Genomic DNA, 14,593 nt, shown 5'->3' on the forward strand with positions numbered 1-14,593 from the left:
GTAATAAAGGTTACACAATTAGAGTTAGGACAATTAATGAGACAATAACAGCAAAGAGTTACAGCCCGGGCGGGTACCTCTTTCTGGACAAAAGTGAGCCAGGAAAAGGACCCCGTTAAAAGAAAATTTACTCCTTAAGAAGGGTAATCTGTTGCATATACAAAACACTTTATGAATATGCATATATTTTATTTAAAACAAGAAATCCATCTGGTACTTGTCAAGAAATTTTCTGTAATCCCCAGGCGCCTTCCAGTCTAAGTCCAGCTTGAAGAAGTTCGTTTCTGTTGATGAGGAAAACCATAAACTCCTCTCCTCTGGAAAATGTATGGGTTTCTGTAATTGTTATCCCTGTGCGGATAATTCTTTTGATTATCTTCTCATTTTCTTGAGCTAATTAAAAGAATGCCTTACACGCATAATTTCTATTTTAACTACTAAAGCTTAATTTTAATTACAGAACTACATTTACTATATTATTAAAATGTTAATATAACGTAACTTCCCAACCTAGCACAATACATACAGTAAATATCTGCGTAGAGCCATATAATATGCATTTTTCACAACGGACTTCGTGTTTTCCCCCTTCTCACCCTCAGGGGCTCCGTTTTTCCCTCCTTTCCCCCTCACGGGGAATGTTTTCCCCCCTCAGCTGCCTGGGCCATCCAGTATTTCTGGGGATCGCTGCGAGAGAAAAGAGCGGGGTGGAAAGAAGGGGAAAAAAGGAGATCGGGAAGGGCTGGAGAGAGGCGGGGCGAGGGCGGGGGTTATGTAGATCGCCAGCCCCGCGCATGCAAATGCCCCGCGGGAGCGCCGAATGCATCACGGGAGCGAAAATTCGGGGAGATTTTCCAAATTTTTGGGGTCGGCGCGCGCGAAGCGCGGGAGGAAAGTGCGGGATGAGACGGGGAAGGGATGGCGGGGCAGCGGGGGAAGAGGCGGAGCGCGGGCGCGGGGGTGTCCGTGAGGTGCGGGCGGGCGGGCGGCGGCGGGCGCGGGGGCGGGGCGGGGGCCGGTATCGCTTCTCGGCCTTTTGGCTAAGATCAAGTGTAGTATCTGTTCTTATCAGTTTAATATCTGATACGTCCTCGATGAGAGGACTTCATATTAAACGGATTTTTGGGCTCGGAGTTGGACCCGGAGCTTGCTCCCTCCGCTCCGCGCATCGTCCCGGTATTGCAGTGCCTCCGGGAACGGTGCACCCCCTGCGGGGACCTCACACGGTCAAAAATAGATTGGAAACGTGGGGGAATGGAGTGAAATCGTGACATACCGCGATTTTTATCCGCGGTTCTGTCCATCGCTGTCTCTCTGCTCCTCACTCATTGTATGCTGCACTCACCATCCCGCTACTGCAGCGCCTCAAGGAACGGTGCACGCCCAACGGGGACCTCAAACGGTTAAAAATAGATCAGAAATAGCTGAACATAGGTTCGGTCGGAACATAGGTTCGGTCGTGACTATATCGCGATTTTAACCGTGGTTCAAGCAATCGCTGTCTCTCTGCAGCTCATTGGTTCCGTGTCGCGCTCATCGTCCCGGTATTGCAGCGCCTCCGGGAACGGCGCAGCCCCACCGGGACCTGAAGCGGTGAAAAGCAGATTGAACACAGCGATCAACAAGCGGCTGATATCGCGATATAATCACGATTTACAGCCGTTTTAGATGTATTTTTTTAATCTGTTTTTCACCGTTCATAGGTCCCCGGTGGAGGTGCACCGTTCCCGGAGGCGCTGCAATACCGGGACGATGAGCGCGACACGGAATCAATGAGCTTGCAGAACGGCAGGAATCAGCAGAACTGCAGATAAAATCGCGGTATGTCACGACTTCACCCCATTACCACACATTTCCAATCGCTGAAAGGTCCCCGTGGGGGTGCACCGTTCCCGGAGGCGCTGCAATCCCGGGCCGATGGGGCCGCTATCGCGATGCAATCGCGATGTAACCCAGTCTGGGATCTGTCTTTGACCGTGCGATGTCCCCGTGGGGTGCACCGTTCCCGGAGGCACTGCAATACCGGGACGATGCGCGGAGCGGAGGGAGCAAGCTCCGGGTCCAACTCCCGAGCCCAAAAATCCGTTTAATATGAAGTCCTCTCATCGAGGACGTATCAGATATTAAACTGATAAGAACAGATACTACACTTGATCTTAGCCAAAAGGCCGAGAAGCGATACCAGCCCCCGCCCCGCCCCGCGCCCGCCGCCGCCCGGCCCGCCCGCACCTCACGGACACCCCCGCGCCGCCGCCGCGGCCGCTCCGCGCCGCTCCCGGCCTCCTTCCCCGCCGCAGCCCGCGCCTCCCGCCCGCGTCCCGCACGCCCCGACCCCTCAGAACCCCGAAATGCCCCCCAAAAATCCTCCCAGCAGGCACCTCGCGCCTGCTTTGCATAACCCCGCCTCTCGCCGCGCCAGCGCGGGAAGTTTTAAGCGGGCCAGCGGAAAATGGGGAAAATTGGAGATTTTGGGAGTTTTGGCCGCTCCTGGTGTGAGCAGCGAGGATGAGGATGGGGAGGGGGATGGGGGTCCTGCCGGGGGTCGCTTTCGGAGGTGTTACCTGTGCACACCCGCCCGGCTGTGTCCTGGAGGGCAGGGCTGGGAACTGGGGGAGCACCTGGGGCAACCTGGGGGCACCTGGGGCAACCTGGGCACGGAGCGGTGCCAAAGAAGGCGCTGAGCGAGCAAGACTGGGTTCACAATGGAGGATTTCATGTTCCCAGTTCCACTTCAGTTCCACCCCAGTTCCACCTCAGTTCCACCCCAGTTCCACCCCAGTTCCATCTCAATTCCATTCCAGTTCCACCCCAGTTCCATCTCAATTCCATTCCAGTTCCACCCCAGTTCCATCCCAATTCCACCCCAGTTCCATCTCAATTCCATTCCAGTTCCACCCCAGTTCCATCCCAATTCCACCCCAGTTCCACCCCAGTTTGATCCCAGTTCCATCTCAATTCCATCCCAGTTCCACCTCAGTTCCATCCCAATTCCACCCCAGTTCCACCCCAGTTCGATCCCAGTTCCACCCCAGTTCCATCCCAGTTCCACCCCAGTTTGATCCCAGTTCCATCTCAATTCCATCCCAGTTCCACCCCAGTTCCATCTCAGTTCGATCCCAGTTCCACCCCAGTTCCATCCCAGTTCCACCCCAGTTTGATCCCAGTTCCACCTCAGTTCCATCCCAGTTCCACCCCAGTTCCATCTCAGTTCCATCCCAGTTCCACCCCAGTTCCATCCCAGTTCCACCCCAGTTCCATCCCAATTCCACCCCAGTTCCACCCCAGCTCCATCCCAGCCCTCCCTTGTGACCCCAGTAAGAAAGGGGGGAGTGAGAGGAAAAGGAGATTAAACACACGGTTTAAAAACCGCTCTTTCCCTAACATTCCGTTTAAACGGAGGCGGGACCCCGTTCACCGGGGCTTCACACGCCTTTTCCGTCGTTCCGCCTGCTCCAATTAACGGGAAATCCATATTTCCCTTCGCTTTTGCCTTAACGATCACAACGGCGCGGCGCCGGCCGAGGCACGGACGCTCAGAGCGAGCCCGACGGGACCACCCCGGGCACCCGGAGGCTCCCGGGCCCTGCCCGGTGCCGCCGTCGCTCCCCGAGGGCGGCGCCGCCGTGAGCGGAGAGGGGCGGGGCCATCACCCGAACCACGCCCAAACGTGGGCGGAGCCTTCCCGCTCCCGGAAGCGGCGCGGGCGGTGCCCCGGAAGCGGCGGGCGCTGACCCGGAAGCGGCGCGGGGCGGGCAGGGCGGCGATGGCGGCGGAGGAGCCTCAGCAGCCGCAGCCGGAGCCGCTGGGCGGCAGCGATGCCGACGGTACCGACGGAGCCCCCTCAGCCGCCCCCATCCCGCGGCCGCCACCACCCTCGCCGTGGCATCCCCCGGTTCCCCCTCGCGCGGCGGCCTCGTTACTCCCGGGAGGGCCTCGACCACCCCGGCTAGCCCCCGGTTCTCCTCGAAGCCGCCCCGATCCCCTCGGTTTCCGCCCTCAGGACCCCTCCCGGGGGTACCCCAGACCCTCCCGGTGGGGCCGAGCGGCCGCTCGGGACCCCCGTGACCCCCCCGGTGTCCCCCGGTGACCCTCCCGGTGTCCCCCCAGGTGTGAACTGCCTGGCCTACGACGAGGCGATCATGGCGCAGCAGGACCGGATCCAGCAGGAGGTGCGGACCCCGTCCCCAAACCCCGCCCTGCCCATCCCGGGGGTCTCCCCGGGGCCCCCGCCGCCCCCCCGGGGGTGTCCCCGGCTGGGCCGTGACCCCCGGCTGGGCCGCAGATCGCGGTGCAGAACCCGCTGGTGTCCGAGCGCCTGGAGCTGGCCGAGCTCTACAAGGAGTACGCCGAGGATGACCACGTGTACCAGGAGAAGATCAAGGTGGAGAACTGGGGGCACTGGGAGGGACTGGGAGGGACTGGGGACAGACTGGGGGATACTGGGAGGGACTGGGGGACACTGGGAGGGACTGGGAGGGGATTGGGAGGGACTGGGGGGCACTGGGAGGGACTGGGGGGGCACTTGGAGGGACTGGGAGGGGATTGGGAGGGACTGGGGGGCACTGGGAGGGACTGTGAGGGACTGGGGGGCACTGGGAGGGACTGGGGACAGACTGGGAGATACTGGGAGGGACTGGGGGGCACTGGGAGGGACTGGGGACAGACTGGGAGATACTGGGAGGGACTGGGGGGCACTGGGACCCCGGGCTGGGGTCGGCTGGGCCTGGCTGTCCCCGGGGATGTCCCAGGGGTGTCCCTGTCCCCCACGGTGTCCCCGTGGTCCCTGTCCGGGCTGTCCCCTCCAGCGTCCCCGTGGTGTCCCCGATGTCCCCACGGTTTCCTCTGTCCCCCGGTGTCCCCGACGTCCCCACGATGTCCCCGGTATCCCCCCCCGGTGTCCCTGGTGTCCCCACAGTTTCTCCTGTTCCCACCATGTCCCTGCTGTCCCCACCATGTCCCTGGTGTCCCCACCACGTCCCTGGTGTCCCCACCACGTCCCTGCTGTCCCCCTGGTGTCCCCACCACGTCCCTGCTGTCCCCACCATGTCCCTGGTGTCCCCCTGGTGTCCCCACCACGTCCCTGCTGTCCCCACCATGTCCCTGCTGTCCCCCTGGTGTCCCCACCATGTCCCTGCTGTCCCCACCATGTCCCTGGTGTCCCTGCTGTCCCCACCATGTCCCTGGTGTCCCCGGTGTCCCCTGCCAGGACCTGCTGCAGAAGTACTCGTACATCCGCAAGACGCGGCCGGACGGGAACTGCTTCTACCGCGCCTTCGGCTTCGCGCACCTGGAGGCGCTGCTGGAGGACGGCCAAGAGCTGCAGCGGTGAGGGCACCCCAAAACCAGCCCAAAAGAACCCAGAACAGCCCAAAAACACCCCAAAACCAGCCCAGAACAGCCCAAAAGAACCCAGAACAGCCCAAAACCAGCCCAGAACAGCCCAAAAATACCCCAAAACCAGCCCAGAACAGCCCAGAAGAACCCAGAACAGCCCAAAACAGTCCAAAACCACCCCAAAACCAGCCCAAAACAGCCCCAAAACACCCAAAACAGCCCAGAGGAGCCCACAACAGCCCAAAAATACCCCAAAACCAGCCCAAAACTGCCCGGGGACCCCGAAAATACCACGAAACCAGCCATGGGACCCCGAAAACAGCCCAAAGCAGCCTGAAAAGAACCCAAAACCAGCCGGGGGACCCTGAAAACAGCCCAAAACCAGCCCGAAAACAGCCCAAAAATACCTCAAAACCAGCCCAGGGACCCAAAAACCAGCCGAAAAATACCCCTAAACCAGCCCAAAACCAGCCCGCAGACCCCGAAAATTCCCCCCAAACCAGCCCAAAACAGCCTGGGGACCCCAAAAATACCACAAAACCAGCCCTGGGACCCCCAAAACCAGCCCAAAACACCCCCAAAGCAGCCTGAAAATTACCCAAAATCAGCCCAGGGACCCCAAAAATACCCCGAAAGAGCCCAGAGGCTCTGAAAACAGCCTAAAAATACGCACAAAAGAGACCAAAAACAGCCCTGGGACCCCAAAATCAGCCTGGGAACCACAAAAACCGTCCCAAAATACCCCCAAAATAGCCCTGGGAACCCAAAACCAGCCCAAAAATACCCGAAACCAGCCCTGGAACACCAAAACCAGCCTTGGGACCCCAAAAATACCCCAAAAACAGCCCTGGGACCCCCAAAAACAGCCCAAAAATACCCCCAAAACAGCCCGGAGACCCGAAAATAGCCCTAAATAGCTCTGGGACCCCAGAAATAGCCCATAACGAGCCCTGGGAACCCCAAAATACCCCAAAACCAGCCCTGGGTCCTCAAAACCAGCCCTGGGACCCCAAAAATACCCCAGAACCAGCCCTGGGACCCCAAAACCAGCCCAAAAATACTCCAAAACCAGCCCTGGGACCCCAAAACCAGCCCAGGAACACCCCCGGGATGCCAAAAATACCCCGAGGAACCCCAAAATACGCCAGGGAACCCCAAAACTGCGCGTTCCCCCTGAGCCCCCTCCGTGCCCCCCAGGTTCAAGGAGGTGTCGGCGCGGAGCAAGGAGGAGCTGGTGGCCCAGGGCTTCACCGAGTTCACCATCGAGGACTTCCACAACACGGTGGGGCTGGGGGCTCGGGGGGCCTGGGGGGATTTGGGGGGCTCGGGGGGACTGGGGCTGTTCAGAGGGACTCAGGGTGGGTCTGGGGGGGTCTCTGGGTGGGTTTAGAGGGGCTCTGGGGGGTCTGGGGGGGTCTCTGGGGGGGTTTAGAGGGGCTCTGGGGGTCTGGGGGCTCAGGGGGGTCTCAGGGGGGGGTTTAGAGGGAGTTTGGGAGGGTCTGGGGTCTCAGGGGGGTCTCAAGGGGGGTTTAGAGGGGGTTTGGGGGCTCAGGGGGGGTTTAGAGGGGGTTTGGGGGCTCAGGGAGGGGTTTAGAGGGGGTTTGGGAGGGTCTGGGGGCCATGAAGGGACACGGGGGGACACAGGGACACGGGGAGTGTGGCAGGTGTGTGTGACACAGGTGTGTGTGAGACACAGGTGTGACACAGGTGTGTGTGACAGATGTAACAGAGGTGTGTGACCCAGGTGTGACAGGTGTGACACGGGTGTGTGTGACAGATGTAACAGAGGTGTGTGACCCAGGTGTGACACAGGTGTGACACAGGTGTGTGTGAGACACAGGTGTGACACAGGTGTGTGTGACAGATGTAACAGAGGTGTGTGACCCAGGTGTGTATGACAGATGTAACAGAGGGGTGTGACACAGGTGTGACACAGGTGTGACACAGGTGTGTGTGACAGATGTAACAGAGGGGTGTGACACAGGTGTGACCCAGGTGTGACCCAGGTGTGTGTGACAGATGTAACAGAGGGGTGTGACACAGGTGTGACCCAGGTGTGACAGGTGTGACCCAAGTGTGACACACACCTGACCCAGGTGTGCCCGCAGCTGATGGAGCTGATCGAGCGCGTGGAGCGCCGGGTGTGTGTGACCCAGGTGTGACCCAGGTGTGTGTGACAGATGTAACAGAGGTGTGTGACCCAGGTGTGACAGGTGTGACCCAGGTGTGACAGGTGTGACACAGATGTGACAGGTGTGACCCAGGTGTGACGCACACCTGACCCAGGTGTGCCCACAGCTGATGGAGCTGATCGAGCGCGTGGAGCGCCGGGTGCCGCTGCCGGAGCTGCTGGCGGCCTTTAACGAGCCGGCCACGTCGGATTACCTGGTGGTTTACCTGCGCCTGCTCACCTCAGGCTGCCTCCAGCGCCACCGGCGCTTCTTCGAGCAGTTCCTCGAGGGCGGCCGCAGCATCAAGGAGTTCTGCCAGCAGGTACGGGCACCTGGGCACCGTGTGAGGGGCACCTGGGCACCTCTGTCATCGTGTGAGGGGCACCTGGCAGCTCTGCCAGCAGGTACGGGCACCTGGGCACCGTGTGAGGGGCACCTGGGACACCTGGCAGCTCTGTCCCCATGTCTGGGGCACCCGGGGCTGGCATGTGGCACTCCTGTCACCATGTGTGGGGTACCTGGGGCACCTCTGTCATCGTGTCCGGGGCACCCGGGCACCTGGGCATGTATCCGTGTCCAAGGAGAGTGACAACATCCACGTCATCGCTGACCGCTGTCCTTGCTGTGTCCCCCATGCTCCACTGACCGCTGTCCCCTGTCCGGCAGGAGGTGGAGCCCATGTCCAAGGAGAGTGACCACATCCACACTGACCACTGTCCCTACTGACCACTCTGTGTCCCCTCTGTCTCCTGTGACCACTGTCCCCTCTGTCCCACAGGAGGTGGAGCCCATGTCCAAGGAGAGTGACCACATCCACACCTCACTGACCACTGACCACTGTCCCCTCTGTCCCCTCTGTCCCACAGGAGGTGGAGCCCATGTCCAAGGAGAGTGACCACATCCACACCTCACTGACCACTGTCCCCTCTGTCCCCTCTGTCCCACAGGAGGTGGAGCCCATGTCCAAGGAGAGTGACCACATCCACACCTCACTGACCACTGACCACTGTCCCCTCTGTCCCACAGGAGGTGGAGCCCATGTCCAAGGAGAGTGACCACATCCACATCATCGCGCTGGCGCGGGCGCTGCACGTCTCCATCCTGGTGGAGTACATGGACCGGGGCGAGGGCGGCGCCACCAACCCGCACGTGTTCCCCGAGGGCTCCCAGCCCCGCGTCTGCCTCCTCTACCGCCCGGGCCACTACGACATCCTCTACAAGTGACCCCCCCCGGCCCCAAATCCCCGCGCCGGGGGCCCCCCGAGCCCCCCCGGCCCTGCCGCGGCCTCGCCTGCCCCCGCCCCGCTGCCCCCAATAAAGATGCGGCCCCCACCCCCCCCACAGCGAGGGATGAGCGTGGTTATTTGGGGAGGGGGGGTTGGATGTCCTTGGGGGCAGGTGGGGAGGGGGAATTTGGGGTGGGGAGGGGCAGTTCGGGGTGGGGAAGGGGAGGTTGGGGTGGGGAGGGGCAGTTCGGGGTGGGGAGGGGGAATTTGGGGTGGAGAAGGGGAGGTTGGGGTGGGGAGGGAGAATTTGGGGTGGGGAGGGGCAGTGTGGGGCAGTTGAGGGGGTAGGAGGAGGTTGGGACCCCCCTTTGGGGGTAATTGAGGGGTCGGGGACCCCCTTTTGGGGCAGTTTTGGGGGTTGAAGTGGGGGAAGGGAATTTGGGGACCCTTTTGGGCAACACTTGGGGGGTCTCTGAGGTTTGGGGGGGCCCTTGGGGCGCTCTCCCCTGCCTTGGGGGGAGCTGGGGGGTAAATGGGGCTGGGGGGGAAGTTTGGGGTCTGGGTAGAACCCAGGGAAGGATCTGGGGGGGCAGTTTTGGGGAGGGGGATGTCCCAAACCTCATCCAGCCCAAGGACAGGACCCTCACCACTGCGAGGGGGCACAGAACCCCCAGAACCACCCCCCAACCTCCAGAACCCCCAAATCCGCCCCTCCCCGCACCGGGGGGGGGGGGGGGGTCCCGTGCGATTCCCACCCAACCCCCCCCCCCCCCCGCTTCCCAACACCCGGGCCAGGGAAGCGCCACCGCCCCCTCCCCAGATTCCACCCGTGCCCCGGATTCACATCCCCCAGCCCGACCCCGCACCCCCAAATCCCCCCGCACCGGGGGGCGGGCCCGGCCCGGTTCGGTCCATCCCACCCCCCCAAATCCCCCCGCACCGGGGGGCGGGCCCGGCCCGGTTCGGTCGATCCCACCCCCCCAAATCCCCCCGCACCGGGGGGCGGGCCCGGCCCGGTTCGGTCCATCCCACCCCCCCCAAATCCCCCCGCACCGGGGGGCGGACCCGGCCCGGTTCGGTCCATCCCACCCCCCCAAATCCCCCCGCACCGGGGGGCGGGCCCGGGCCGGCCCCCCCTCCCCAGCCCACCCCCCCTCTGCCGCCGCCTTCCCACGCCCGCAGCCGCCGCCGCCGCCGCCGGGCCCGCAAGCGCCGGCCGGTAGCCACCCGGTAAGGACCCCCTGACCCCCCCCCGACCCCCCCGCCCCCCCAAACCCAACCCCTCCGCCATCCCCTCCCCCTCCCGCCCCGGTACCCGCGGATGCTCCAGCGCGGGGGGAGGGTCCGTTCGGCCGGAGCAGGGCCCGTTCCCGTCCGCGGCCCCTCGGAGCGACCCCCCCCACACCCAGGGACCCCCCCCCAACCCCTTCCGACCCCCCCAGCCCCCCCAAATCCGCCGTGTCCCCACCCCCACTGCCCAGGGATGCTCCAGCCATCCCGGGGGGAGGGGCCCAGGCGTCCGGGAGAGGAGGGGGACCCCGAGGCGCAGCCCTCCCCCACCCTGAGCTTCCCCGAGCTCCCCAAATCCCACAGAGCCCCCCGGACCCCCCCCCAAACCCTCCCGGTACCCCGGGATGCTCCAGCGGGCGGGGGGGGGAAGGACCGTCCGGGCCGGCTGTGGGGGGGGAGGGGATGGAAGAGGGACCCGGGCGTCCGAGGGCCTGACCCCCCCTAAAAAACACCCCCCCCTCCCAGCAGCACCCCTGGAACCCCCAACCCCCCTCCCCGGACCCCCAAACCCCCCCCGGCACCCCCGGGAGCCGAGGATGCTCCAGGAGTGGGGGGGGGGGGGGGGTGGAGGGCAGGATCAGGGTTTAGGGCAGCGACCCCCCCCCCCATCTCCATGGGACCCCCGTGGGCTCCCCAAAAACCCCCCCAGACCCCCCCCAGGACTTACGGGGGGGTCACCGGGGGGGTCGTCACCTGTGTCCCCTCCTGGGGGCGTCACCTGACCCCTCCCGCGAGGCCGGGGCTGACGCAAGGGGGACCCTGGGGCAGGAAGGTCCCGGGGGGGGGGGGGTGTCCCTAACGAGGTGCTGCTAATGAGGTGGGGTTCATTAGCGACTCTGCTAATTGGCCCCCAGTGGGGTGGGGGAAGGGCCCGGACACCTGGGTCCTGGCGGGTGTCCCATAAAGGGGGGGGGGCTGTCGCACGAGGACCCCCCATGGCTGATGACCCCCCCCCACCCACCCACAGCGGCCCCCCCGGCGGGGCGGGGGGGGCCATGGAGCACCGGTGCCGGTAGCCACGGCCTCGCACGAGGACCCCGTGACGCGAGGACCGAGAGGAGCCAGGTAGGGCTCCACCCCCGGCACACCTGGATGGCCGGGACCCCCTTGGATTTGGGGGGGTTGGGGGTGTCCCTGCCCTGGGTGTGGGGTCGGGGGAGTCCCCCACAAGGGGGGACCTTGGGAAGTATTGGGGGGTCCTGGATAATGGGGGGAGAGAGGGGTCCCTGCCCTAGAATAATGGGGGGAGAGAGGGGTCCCTGCCCTTTCTATGGGGTCAGGCTGGGGGTCCTGGTCCCCCTTTAAAGGGGGGCGCTGGTGGGGGGGGTCCTGATGTTCTTTTAAAGTGGGGGTGCTGGTGTGGGGGGTCCTGCCTTACATTTGAGATCAGGCAGGGGGTCCTACTCCCCCTTTAATGGGGGGTGCTAAGGGGGAGGGGTCCTGCCTTACTTTTGGGGCCAGGCTGGGGGTCCTGGTCCCCCTTTAATGGGGGGTGCTGGTGGGGGGGTCCTGCCTTACACTTGGGGCCAGGCTGGGGAGGGGGCGCATCCCCCAGCGGGTCTCGAGGCCATCCCCCTCCCCACCTCCCTGACACCTCCCCCCCGCCCCCCACAGGCCACCCATCCACCCATGGCCCCCCCTCCCCCTCCCCCTCCCCTCCCCGTCCCTCCCGTAGCCCGGGCACCGCGGGGGGGGCCGCCCCGGCTGCTGGCCACCGTGGCCACCATCATCACCCTGCTGAGCGCCGCCGCCGCCGCCGTGGGGGCCTGCCCGGCCGTGTGCCGCTGCTCCGGCGGCCGCGTCTACTGCAACGACCGCGGGCTGACGGCCGTGCCCGAGGGGCTCCCGCCCGGCGCCACCACGCTGTTCCTGCAGAACAACCGCATCGGCGACGCGGGCATCCCGGCGCGCCTGGGCCGGCTGCCGGCGCTGCGGGTGCTCTACCTGTACGCCAACGCGCTGGAGCAGCTGCCGGCTCACCTGCCGCCGGCGCTGCGGGAGCTGCACCTGCAGGAGAACAACGTGCGCGGGCTCTGCCGCCGGGCGCTGGCGCGAGCGCCGCTGCTCGAGCGCCTGCACCTGGACGACAACTCGGTGTCGGCGGCCGGCATCGAGGAGGACGCGTTCGCCGAGAACCGCCGGCTGCGCCTCCTCTTCCTCTCGCGCAACCACCTGAGCAGCGTCCCCGCGGGGCTGCCGCCAGCGCTGGAGGAGCTGCGGCTGGACGACAACCGCATCCACACCATCCCGCTTCGCGCCTTCGAGGGGCTGCCGGCGCTGCGGCGCCTGGTGCTGGACGGGAACCTGCTGGCCAACCAGCGCATGGCCGACGACACCTTCAGCCGCCTGGGCAACCTCAGCGAGCTCTCGCTGGGCCGCAACGCGCTGGCGGCGCCGCCGGCCAACCTGCCCCGGGCTCGGCTCCGCCGCCTCTCGCTGGCCGCCAACGCCATCAGCCACGTGCCGGCCGGAGCGCTGGCCAGGATGAGGGCGCTGGAGCGGCTGGACCTGTCGGACAACAACCTGACCACGCTGCCGCGGGGGCTCTTCGACGACCTGGGCAGCCTGAGCCACCTGGGGCTGCGCAACAACCCCTGGTTCTGCGGCTGCAACCTGGCCTGGCTGCGGGACTGGCTGCGCCGCCGCGCCCCGCCGCGCCTCGAGGTGCGGGGGCTGCTGTGCCAGGCGCCGGCGCGGCTGCGGGGGCTGCCGGTGGGCGAGCTGCGGGGCGAGATGGACGCCTGCGAGAGCCCGGCCGCGGGGGGAGCGGGCGCGGCGGGCGGCGGGACGTCCCCCGGGGCCGCCGCCGTGTCCCCCGCGGCGGCCGCGTCGCCGGGAACCGCCGCCGCCGCGCCGGGGCTGTGGGTGCAGGCGGCGCCCGGGGGGGCCCTGCGGGTGCGGTGGCCGCCGGCCCCTCCCGGGGCGTCGCTGCGGCTGAGCTGGCTGCGGCCCGGGGGGGGGGCCGTGACCGAGACCTTGGTGCGGGGCGAGCGCGGCGAGTACGTGGTGCGGGCGCTGCAGCCCCGAGCCCCGTACCGCGTGTGCCTCGCCGCCCTGGAGCCCCCCGCCGCCCCCCCGCTCTGCGCCCAGGCCCGGGCGGGCGCCGGGGACCCCCCCCCGCCCGGTTCTCCCGGAGCCCCCGCCGGGGATGCCCCCCCAGCGCTGCCCCCGGCCGCGGCTCTCGGGGCGGCGGCGGCGGCGGCGGCCGGGGTGGTGCTGGGGGTGCTGGGGGGGTGCTGGAGGAGGAGGAGGAGGAGGAGGATGGGGCTGGGGGCGCCGCCGCTGCCGCCCCCCAAAGGCGGCGGGGGGGGGGCGGCTGGCGCTGCGGCCGCTGCGGCCCCCGGAGGAGGGGGGGATCCGCACCGTGTACCCCCCCCCGCCGCCGCCGCCGCCGCCCCCGCTGCCCCCCCCCGGCGTGCGGGGGTACCGGGGGGGGCAGGTGCCCCATGGCGGGGGAGGGGGGTCCTGATGGGGGAGGGGGCGGCCTCTTTCCTGGGGCACCCCCTGCCCGTTTTGGGGGCCCCTCCCGGGCGGCGGCGCCGTGCCCCGGCTCTGAGGACATTTCGGGGGGGCCCTTTGAGGTTTTGGCTTTTTTAAGGTGTTTTTTTCGGCACCGCGGCTCTTTTGGGGGGGGGGGGGGGAACGGCAGATTTGGTGCAGGAATGGGATTTGGGGGGTGGGGATGCGGCGGACCCCGACAGCCACGACCCCCCCCGCCTTTGGGACCTCCGGGAGGACCCCCCGTCCCCCCCGGGGGAGACCCAGGGGTCGGGGTGGGTCTCCCCTCCCCCCACGCGCCTTCGGGGCGGGTCTGTGCCCCCCTTCCCCTCCCCCCCCCCCGCGAGGTGCCTTCACCCCTCCCCCCGCCCTTGCCGTTGGATTTGGGGAAAAAGGACCAAAATCAGGACAAACCGACCCAAGAGGGCCACGGGGGACCCAAAATCCCCCCCTCTGCCCCCCCCCCCCAATAAACCCAGCGGCTCCTTTTCTTGCCGGCGCCTCTTTCCCGTGGGATAGGGGGGTCCGGGGGGGAAAATTTGGGGTGCGGGGGGCGGGGATGTGACATGGGGGATGGCACGGGAGGGGTGGGGGTGTCACGGGAGGTCCCGGGGGTGCTGGCACGGGGACCCCTCGGAGCAGGACGAGCAGTGGGGGGAGGGGGGGGGTCACACCAGGGCCCTGTCAAGGTCACACGTGTGTCACTCGCCACCGCCATTCCCCCCGAGGGACTTCCCGGATTCGCCTCCGTGACTCCCCCCGGCCACGGGCGAGGGTCCCCCGCGAAAGCCACGCCCCTTTGGTGCAAGCCCCGCCCCCGCGCAAGCCCCGCCCCTCGCTCCCCTCCCAGCGAGACCTCCGCGCCGCCAGGGGGCGCGCCCCCCCACCCCCGCGCTCTGTGATTAGCGCCGCTCGCAGCCAATGGGAAAAGAGGAAAATTCCAGAAGTCCCAGAGGAGCTCAGCCAATGGGCGCCCAGCGCCGGCAGCGGCGGCCAATGGGAGCGCGCGGGGGCGGGCCCTGACGCCGGCTTCCGCCGGGGGCGGGTCTGGAAGGGGGAGAGCCCCGCTGCAGG

The 14,593-nt window shown here is 66.2% G+C and overlaps 2 protein-coding genes and 2 non-coding genes across 5 annotated transcripts; 3 read left to right on the top strand and 1 right to left on the bottom strand.

Moving 5' to 3' along the window:
• The first annotated feature begins 1,020 nt into the window (after positions 1–1,020).
• Positions 1,021–1,210, top strand: LOC137467167 (U2 spliceosomal RNA). Its single transcript, XR_010995430.1, has one exon. It is a non-coding gene; the product is annotated as a U2 spliceosomal RNA (small nuclear RNA).
• A 779-nt stretch (positions 1,211–1,989) lies between these two features.
• Positions 1,990–2,180, bottom strand: LOC137467160 (U2 spliceosomal RNA). Its single transcript, XR_010995424.1, has one exon. It is a non-coding gene; the product is annotated as a U2 spliceosomal RNA (small nuclear RNA).
• A 1,492-nt stretch (positions 2,181–3,672) lies between these two features.
• Positions 3,673–8,848, top strand: OTUB1 (OTU deubiquitinase, ubiquitin aldehyde binding 1). 2 transcript variants are annotated; one of them, XM_068178690.1, is made up of 7 exons: positions 3,673–3,824; positions 4,108–4,169; positions 4,283–4,381; positions 5,207–5,325; positions 6,532–6,616; positions 7,633–7,827; positions 8,172–8,246. In XM_068178690.1, exons 1-7 carry the CDS (start codon positions 3,764–3,766, stop codon positions 8,229–8,231), a joined length of 681 nt encoding a protein of 226 aa, XP_068034791.1. In that variant the 5' UTR covers positions 3,673–3,763; the 3' UTR covers positions 8,232–8,246. The 2 variants fall into 2 exon arrangements, with proteins under 2 accessions (XP_068034791.1, XP_068034790.1); XM_068178689.1 differs by lacking the exon at positions 8,172–8,246 and adding an exon at positions 8,532–8,848 and having other exon boundaries at positions 3,674–3,824.
• Positions 8,849–11,616: 2,768 nt separating this feature from the next.
• On the top strand, positions 11,617–13,633 carry LOC137467085 (leucine-rich repeat transmembrane protein FLRT1-like). The gene has a single exon (XM_068178638.1). It carries the CDS (start codon positions 11,651–11,653, stop codon positions 13,616–13,618), a length of 1,968 nt encoding a protein of 655 aa, XP_068034739.1. The 5' UTR covers positions 11,617–11,650; the 3' UTR covers positions 13,619–13,633.
• The last annotated feature ends 960 nt before the right edge of the window (positions 13,634–14,593 follow it).

Source organism: Anomalospiza imberbis, unplaced genomic scaffold, assembly GCF_031753505.1.
Source record: "Anomalospiza imberbis isolate Cuckoo-Finch-1a 21T00152 unplaced genomic scaffold, ASM3175350v1 scaffold_52, whole genome shotgun sequence".
In the NCBI taxonomy this organism is placed as follows: Eukaryota; Metazoa; Chordata; class Aves; order Passeriformes; family Viduidae; genus Anomalospiza; species Anomalospiza imberbis.

Coding starts and splice junctions, on each gene's coding strand:
- OTUB1 (XM_068178689.1), top strand. CDS start 3,764: ATGGCGGCGGAGGAGCCTCAGCAGCCGCAGCCGGAGCCGCTGGGCGGC. Junction 5,326..6,531: donor GACGGCCAAGAGCTGCAGCG/GTGAGGGCACCC, acceptor CGTGCCCCCCAG/GTTCAAGGAGGTGTCGGCGC. Junction 7,828..8,531: donor TCAAGGAGTTCTGCCAGCAG/GTACGGGCACCT, acceptor TCTGTCCCACAG/GAGGTGGAGCCCATGTCCAA.
- LOC137467085 (XM_068178638.1), top strand. CDS start 11,651: ATGGCCCCCCCTCCCCCTCCCCCTCCCCTCCCCGTCCCTCCCGTAGCC.